Source organism: Polyodon spathula, chromosome 9 (assembly GCF_017654505.1).
Source record: "Polyodon spathula isolate WHYD16114869_AA chromosome 9, ASM1765450v1, whole genome shotgun sequence".
In the NCBI taxonomy this organism is placed as follows: domain Eukaryota; kingdom Metazoa; phylum Chordata; class Actinopteri; order Acipenseriformes; family Polyodontidae; genus Polyodon; species Polyodon spathula.
The window spans coordinates 3,938,634-3,947,192 of NC_054542.1; the positions used below are offsets into that span (position 1 = coordinate 3,938,634).

Sequence of the window (8,559 nt, forward strand, 5' to 3'; positions counted from 1 at the left end):
TTTTTTTTTTTTTTTTTTTTTTTTTTTTTTTTTTTTTTTTTTTTTTTTTTTTTTTTTTTTTTTTTTTTTTTTTTTTTTTTTTTTTTTTTTTTTTTTTTTTTTTTTTTTTTTTTTTTTTTTTTTTTTTTTTTTTTTTTTTTTTTTTTTTTTTTTTTTTTTTTTTTTTTTTTTTTTTTTTTTTTTTTTTTTTTTTTTTTTTTTTTTTTTTTTTTTTTTTTTTTTTTTTTTTTTTTTTTTTTTTTTTTTTTTTTTTTTTTTTTTTTTTTTTTTTTTTTTTTTTTTTTTTTTTTTTTTTTTTTTTTTTTTTTTTTTTTTTTTTTTTTTTTTTTTTTTTTTTTTTTTTTTTTTTTTTTTTTTTTTTTTTTTTTTTTTTTTTTTTTTTTTTTTTTTTTTTTTTTTTTTTTTTTTTTTTTTTTTTTTTTTTTTTTTTTTTTTTTTTTTTTTTTTTTTTTTTTTTTTTTTTTTTTTTTTTTTTTTTTTTTTTTTTTTTTTTTTTTTTTTTTTTTTTTTTTTTTTTTTTTTTTTTTTTTTTTTTTTTTTTTTTTTTTTTTTTTTTTTTTTTTTTTTTTTTTTTTTTTTTTTTTTTTTTTTTTTTTTTTTTTTTTTTTTTTTTTTTTTTTTTTTTTTTTTTTTTTTTTTTTTTTTTTTTTTTTTTTTTTTTTTTTTTTTTTTTTTTTTTTTTTTTTTTTTTTTTTTTTTTTTTTTTTTTTTTTTTTTTTTTTTTTTTTTTTTTTTTTTTTTTTTTTTTTTTTTTTTTTTTTTTTTTTTTTTTTTTTTTTTTTTTTTTTTTTTTTTTTTTTTTTTTTTTTTTTTTTTTTTTTTTTTTTTTTTTTTTTTTTTTTTTTTTTTTTTTTTTTTTTTTTTTTTTTTTTTTTTTTTTTTTTTTTTTTTTTTTTTTTTTTTTTTTTTTTTTTTTTTTTTTTTTTTTTTTTTTTTTTTTTTTTTTTTTTTTTTTTTTTTTTTTTTTTTTTTTTTTTTTTTTTTTTTTTTTTTTTTTTTTTTTTTTGTTTTTTTTTTTTTTTTTTTTTTTTTTTTTTTTTTTTTTTTTTTTTTTTTTTTTTTTTTTTTTTTTTTTTTTTTTTTTTTTTTTTTTTTTTTTTTTTTTTTTTTTTTTTTTTTTTTTTTTTTTTTTTTTTTTTTTTTTTTTTTTTTTTTTTTTTTTTTTTTTTTTTTTTTTTTTTTTTTTTTTTTTTTTTTTTTTTTTTTTTTTTTTTTTTTTTTTTTTTTTTTTTTTTTTTTTTTTTTTTTTTTTTTTTTTTTTTTTTTTTTTTTTTTTTTTTTTTTTTTTTTTTTTTTTTTTTTTTTTTTTTTTTTTTTTTTTTTTTTTTTTTTTTTTTTTTTTTTTTTTTTTTTTTTTTTTTTTTTTTTTTTTTTTTTTTTTTTTTTTTTTTTTTTTTTTTTTTTTTTTTTTTTTTTTTTTTTTTTTTTTTTTTTTTTTTTTTTTTTTTTTTTTTTTTTTTTTTTTTTTTTTTTTTTTTTTTTTTTTTTTTTTTTTTTTTTTTTTTTTTTTTTTTTTTTTTTTTTTTTTTTTTTTTTTTTTTTTTTTTTTTTTTTTTTTTTTTTTTTTTTTTTTTTTTTTTTTTTTTTTTTTTTTTTTTTTTTTTTTTTTTTTTTTTTTTTTTTTTTTTTTTTTTTTTTTTTTTTTTTTTTTTTTTTTTTTTTTTTTTTTTTTTTTTTTTTTTTTTTTTTTTTTTTTTTTTTTTTTTTTTTTTTTTTTTTTTTTTTTTTTTTTTTTTTTTTTTTTTTTTTTTTTTTTTTTTTTTTTTTTTTTTTTTTTTTTTTTTTTTTTTTTTTTTTTTTTTTTTTTTTTTTTTTTTTTTTTTTTTTTTTTTTTTTTTTTTTTTTTTTTTTTTTTTTTTTTTTTTTTTTTTTTTTTTTTTTTTTTTTTTTTTTTTTTTTTTGTTTTTTTTTTTTTTTTTTTTTTTTTTTTTTTTTTTTTTTTTTTTTTTTTTTTTTTTTTTTTTTTTTTTTTTTTTTTTTTTTTTTTTTTTTTTTTTTTTTTTTTTTTTTTTTTTTTTTTTTTTTTTTTTTTTTTTTTTTTTTTTTTTTTTTTTTTTTTTTTTTTTTTTTTTTTTTTTTTTTTTTTTTTTTTTTTTTTTTTTTTTTTTTTTTTTTTTTTTTTTTTTTTTTTTTTTTTTTTTTTTTTTTTTTTTTTTTTTTTTTTTTTTTTGTTTTTTTTTTTTTTTTTTTTTTTTTTTTTTTTTTTTTTTTTTTTTTTTTTTTTTTTTTTTTTTTTTTTTTTTTTTTTTTTTTTTTTTTTTTTTTTTTTTTTTTTTTTTTTTTTTTTTTTTTTTTTTTTTTTTTTTTTTTTTTTTTTTTTTTTTTTTTTTTTTTTTTTTTTTTTTTTTTTTTTTTTTTTTTTTTTTTTTTTTTTTTTTTTTTTTTTTTTTTTTTTTTTTTTTTTTTTTTTTTTTTTTTTTTTTTTTTTTTTTTTTTTTTTTTTTTTTTTTTTTTTTTTTTTTTTTTTTTTTTTTTTTTTTTTTTTTTTTTTTTTTTTTTTTTTTTTTTTTTTTTTTTTTTTTTTTTTTTTTTTTTTTTTTTTTTTTTTTTTTTTTTTTTTTTTTTTTTTTTTTTTTTTTTTTTTTTTTTTTTTTTTTTTTTTTTTTTTTTTTTTTTTTTTTTTTTTTTTTTTTTTTTTTTTTTTTTTTTTTTTTTTTTTTTTTTTTTTTTTTTTTTTTTTTTTTTTTTTTTTTTTTTTTTTTTTTTTTTTTTTTTTTTTTTTTTTTTTTTTTTTTTTTTTTTTTTTTTTTTTTTTTTTTTTTTTTTTTTTTTTTTTTTTTTTTTTTTTTTTTTTTTTTTTTTTTTTTTTTTTTTTTTTTTTTTTTTTTTTTTTTTTTTTTTTTTTTTTTTTTTTTTTTTTTTTTTTTTTTTTTTTTTTTTTTTTTTTTTTTTTTTTTTTTTTTTTTTTTTTTTTTTTTTTTTTTTTTTTTTTTTTTTTTTTTTTTTTTTTTTTTTTTTTTTTTTTTTTTTTTTTTTTTTTTTTTTTTTTTTTTTTTTTTTTTTTTTTTTTTTTTTTTTTTTTTTTTTTTTTTTTTTTTTTTTTTTTTTTTTTTTTTTTTTTTTTTTTTTTTTTTTTTTTTTTTTTTTTTTTTTTTTTTTTTTTTTTTTTTTTTTTTTTTTTTTTTTTTTTTTTTTTTTTTTTTTTTTTTTTTTTTTTTTTTTTTTTTTTTTTTTTTTTTTTTTTTTTTTTTTTTTTTTTTTTTTTTTTTTTTTTTTTTTTTTTTTTTTTTTTTTTTTTTTTTTTTTTTTTTTTTTTTTTTTTTTTTTTTTTTTTTTTTTTTTTTTTTTTTTTTTTTTTTTTTTTTTTTTTTTTTTTTTTTTTTTTTTTTTTTTTTTTTTTTTTTTTTTTTTTTTTTTTTTTTTTTTTTTTTTTTTTTTTTTTTTTTTTTTTTTTTTTTTTTTTTTTTTTTTTTTTTTTTTTTTTTTTTTTTTTTTTTTTTTTTTTTTTTTTTTTTTTTTTTTTTTTTTTTTTTTTTTTTTTTTTTTTTTTTTTTTTTTTTTTTTTTTTTTTTTTTTTTTTTTTTTTTTTTTTTTTTTTTTTTTTTTTTTTTTTTTTTTTTTTTTTTTTTTTTTTTTTTTTTTTTTTTTTTTTTTTTTTTTTTTTTTTTTTTTTTTTTTTTTTTTTTTTTTTTTTTTTTTTTTTTTTTTTTTTTTTTTTTTTTTTTTTTTTTTTTTTTTTTTTTTTTTTTTTTTTTTTTTTTTTTTGTTTTTTTTTTTTTTTTTTTTTTTTTTTTTTTTTTTTTTTTTTTTTTTTTTTTTTTTTTTTTTTTTTTTTTTTTTTTTTGTTTTTTTTTTTTTTTTTTTTTTTTTTTTTTTTTTTTTTTTTTTTTTTTTTTTTTTTTTTTTTTTTTTTTTTTTTTTTTTTTTTTTTTTTTTTTTTTTTTTTTTTTTTTTTTTTTTTTTTTTTTTTTTTTTTTTTTTTTTTTTTTTTTTTTTTTTTTTTTTTTTTTTTTTTTTTTTTTTTTTTTTTTTTTTTTTTTTTTTTTTTTTTTTTTTTTTTTTTTTTTTTTTTTTTTTTTTTTTTTTTTTTTTTTTTTTTTTTTTTTTTTTTTTGTTTTTTTTTTTAAATAGTTACTTACTATAATAGAATATAATGCCTTGCGTGCCACATAATTGTACTTGAGTCGAAAAGGGATGTGATTCTCTTGCAGTTTCTAACACTGTGTCCTGTATGTTCACAAGGTTAATGGAAATTGTAATAACTTTAAACAGCATTCCAGTGGTACAATACAGTATGTTCTCTAACGGCATTGTCTGATTTGCTGCATTTTACTTCACACATATACTTTTTAAAAGACACTAAGGATAGCAGAGACATAAATAAATCCTCGGGTTGGGTTAAGTCAAGTAGACATATGTTTCAGCTGGCATAACGGTTTAGCTGTTTGTGGTATGGTATTGCAGTGCTTATAGTCAGGTGTATGGGCAACATGGCTATAGCTAGTGAACTAGCGCATTTTAATAAACGGTTCCTCTGATAAATTCGTTTTATGTTCCGATATAGGGTATGTTTTGAGTATCATTGTAAACGGAGCAGGGAGGATTGTGTGAGCTTGGGTTGAGGTCACATGTCTTGGTGGGCGGGGTTCAGTAAATCGTTTGCAGGCTCAAACAATGGAGGTACCTGTGCTGCAGTGACTACTGAGCCCATTCAAGGCTGCAAATAATAAGGGAGAACTCTTTTTATACCAAATAAAGTCCTTTTCCAACTTCATGAGAGGATTTGAGGGCAAAAGCTAGTCTCCATGTGTCCCCCATAAGAATTACAGTAGGTGTGGATATCATCCATTATTATGACATACGCTAATAAGTTGATATAATAATACTGCCACAAACAGTCTGAATAATTACACGAAAGGCACTAGAAGATATGTTTTTCTACTCAACTTTGGCCACATTCAATTAAGCTGTATTTGGGAGAAAGGTTTTAGGGGAAAACATAACTTGAGATCCATTTCTGTTTTTGTTAATGATGTTAATTAAATCAAGTATTCAATCAATCTTAAATAAATGAACTGATTGGTTGATGAATGATGTGTTAATCCAAGCAGTATAAAAGCGATCCCGTTTGCAATATGTATTGCATTAAGTCATGTTTTTCTAATATGCTTTTTCCAAGCTAAAAGTAAATTGAATTTGGTCCTCAATTTATAGCTTTGAAATATGACCTGACTTTTTTTCAGACACCTAAATTGAAGTTTAAAAATGAATTTGCTGTGTAAAAAATGTATTATTTATTATAGTGTTCTTTGTTATTGCAATAAGATGTTTAGATACTCTTAATCAGGTTCTTTTCTCAGATAACCTTGGCCTTTATGTTAGATTGAACTTCAAAACAGAAAGGATTTAAAACTTTACTATTAATATTGAATGGAAATGGGTCAATGTTGTTCATCCTGAGTTAAAGTAGGAATATAATAAATACATCATCTTTTACATGGTCTTGGATGTCAACTTTTAAGTCTGATAAGCTCTCTGATAAGCCTGTTGTGCACTTTCAAAGGTAAGTAATAAGCTATTTCTGCAAAGAACTGCAACTTAACAGATCCTGTAAGTTTTCTTTTTACACAGATATAGTAGTGTTTCTTTTTCTTTTCTTTTTTCCCCCAATTTCCAATTATTTTACTCTGGATTTTCTCCACAATTAGGAATGTTTGATAATTTTTTCTCCTTCCCACAGCAATTCCCCACTCAGCTCAGGATAACTGAAGGTTCAGCGGACGTCCTCCGACCACACCACCAAGCCAGCTTCCTCTTACACCCAGGAACTCCAAAGCGGATTTCAGCGAGCTACCAACCTCTGGAGGTGTCTGCTCTTAGTTCACTAGGCGTCTGGCCAGCAGGGTTCACTGTAGTGCAATGAGGAGAAGCAGTCCCTGTCAATTTTGCCTCCCAAACCCACAGGAGCGCCAGAGCCAATGCGACGCTCCCTTAGGAATCCCCAGAATAGACAGATGACTCTGCACAGCCAGGACGCAAACCCCACATGGATACAGTAGTATTGCCAATGTTCATTTTGCATGTGTGAGCTGGAAATTAGCTACACTTTTCTATTCCTTTTTTAAGTTTTTCCTTCACGTTGATCAATTCAGTTGTTTTTAGTATTACATTATAATATAAAAACAATGCTATTATGAGATTTTCTAAACCAAAGAGCCATTTGTCTACAGTAGCTTATTCAAGAAATTACTTAAATGCACTCAACCACCATCACCTTGAAATTGTGACTAAAACTTTGCAACGGGATCAGTGCATGACAGCTTTTGCATTTGCTGCAGTTGCTAATGCATCTTGTTTGCGAAGTGAACCTATGCCAATGTTAAACTACTGAAGAAATCACAGTTAGCAGTGTGATTAAAATGGTCTTACCTTAGTGTCTCTCCAGAGGAGCCTCTCCTTTTCCACAGGTTGACCAAACTGCTGGAGCGGCTGGCAGCCGAGGACGATTTGCCATCACGGACGTGCATGCGCACCACAGTGGAGGTGGTGAAAGCGCTGCGTACGTTCCTCTCCGGCTTGGCCAGAATGATGTAGATCTTTGGCACAAACATGCAGCCCAGTGCCACCGTAGCACTCAGGCTGACAGAGAAGCACATGGTGATGATTTTGTAATTGCTGCCGAAGTAGATGGGCACGAAGGCAAGCCATATGATACAGGTGGTGTACATGGTGAAGGCGATGTATTTCGCTTCATTGAAGTTGGCAGGAACATTCCTGGTCTTGAACGCGTAGAAAGTGCAGCTCAGAATCAACAATCCGTTGTATCCCAAAGGAGCGACTACCCCTATGTTAGTGGTGTTGCAGATTAGGTTGACTTCGCGGATGCTGGGGTAATCATGTATGACTTCAGGGGGCTGCATTATGAAAAGAGCTACGATGATAGCCAGTTGGATGCAGATTAATATAAAAGAAATCACCAACTGGGCACAGGCACTCATGAACCGGGGTTTCTTGGTGCAGATTTTCTTCTTGCTTCCTGCAAGAATCCGAGCTATACGGTTAGTCTTGGTTACCAAAGCGGAGTAGCTCATTGCAGGGGACAGACCAATGCCAACTCTTTGGAGATAGCAGTATATAATGTGAGGTTTGGTTATGAGACAGAAAGTGCATAGGTAGCCCAAACAGATGCCTGCTAAAATAATGTAGCACAGTTCCCGGCTGGATGACTTGACCACGGGGGTGTCGCGGTACATGATAAATATAAAAGTCACAAATAAAGTTGCTAGCAGACCTAGACAGGAAAACACGACAGCTGCAATTGGTTCAGGATCCCCCCATCTGAGATACTCCACTGGGATCGGGTCACAGTCTGCATGCCAGGAGACAAGAACCACATTTTTGATTAGTTTCTTTAATTCTTTTATAATCAGTTTTAAAAATGCAACCTTCAAAGAGCAATTAATTTAAAAGACACATTTAATTACACTGGCACTTAATAAGCGTGATAATAAACTAGAAGAAATTACTAGATATACAAATTTACATCTTGGCATTACAGAATTTGTACTGAAGAGAATTTAATTTCTAACATCGAATGGGTGTTTCTACTTCAGTCAAATTTCAATGTGCCATGGTGCAATGCTGCTAATGCATTCCCAAAGCACTTAAAGTACAGTGGGAGTGAGGTACTTAAACTCTCAAGGATTATACATACCGGTAGTCAACACTAAAAAAAATATAAAGAAAATGTCTCCCTTTATGGTGAATTGTCAATATCTACACAATTACTGAGTACCAAACAATAACAATCTCAGTGTCATTGAATATAGAACTTTGCTTGTTTCCTTATGCCTCTTCCACTGTACAACCGAGCCACGCCGGGCAACACCGAGCCCTCACGATGTGGTTAAGGAGAGCCTGGGTTGTTTTTCCACTGCAGAGCCGAGCCATGCCACTGACGTCACACGCAATGAAAGACAGTTGTTATTAATTATTGTTATCAATAACTCGGTTTGCCAAAAGATGCACAAACAAATGGTGTTCAAAAATTAATAGACCAACGGTACAGCTGTATCTTGTGTCTCTGTATTTTGTAAATATTGTAGCGATCTTGGTTAACGCAGGCAGGCGCTTCACACAGGGTGAGGCAATCCACACACAGATGGACGGCAGACGTGAACCTGGGAACTCTTACACTAAAGCATAGCGCTGATACCGCTGTACAAAAGGAGCGTATATCAGGCCTATGTCTTTGTATGTGATTATGTGACCTCCCAGCCCCGGCAGCTCATTCCTACAGCGGTATATGAGCTATGCTTTAGTGCTAGAGGTCTCAGGTTCGCGCCCACCCTCTGCCTTGAGGCTGGCAGGGGAGAGTGTGGCATGCATAGGGAAAGGCAGCAGCAGGACTGGCAGGCGATGTTATCACACACGAAGACATAAGCCTGATATACGCTCTTTTGTACAGTGGTATCGGCGCTATGCTTTAGTGCAAGAGGTCACGTCTGCCCTCCGCCCATGTGTGGATTGCCTCACCCTGTGCAATGTGCCTGCTTGCGGGAACTGAGGTATGCTACAATATATTTAGGATTTTTTTTTATAATCCACAAATTTTACTGA

The 8,559-nt window shown here is 21.6% G+C and overlaps 1 protein-coding gene across 1 annotated transcript in view; it reads right to left on the reverse strand.

Annotated features, from left to right (window-relative positions):
- The window catches only part of LOC121321206 (metabotropic glutamate receptor 5-like), an 18,237-nt gene extending 9,913 nt beyond the window's left edge, over positions 1-8,324 (reverse strand). The window contains exons 1-2 of the mRNA XM_041260107.1: positions 8,238-8,324; positions 6,370-7,385 (exon numbers count right to left, since the gene is read on the reverse strand). Of these exons, the coding sequence (XP_041116041.1) occupies positions 6,370-7,385; positions 8,238-8,324 (1,103 nt within the window). The remainder of the gene's footprint in view (positions 1-6,369; positions 7,386-8,237) is intronic.
- Between the last annotated feature and the right edge of the window lie 235 nt (positions 8,325-8,559).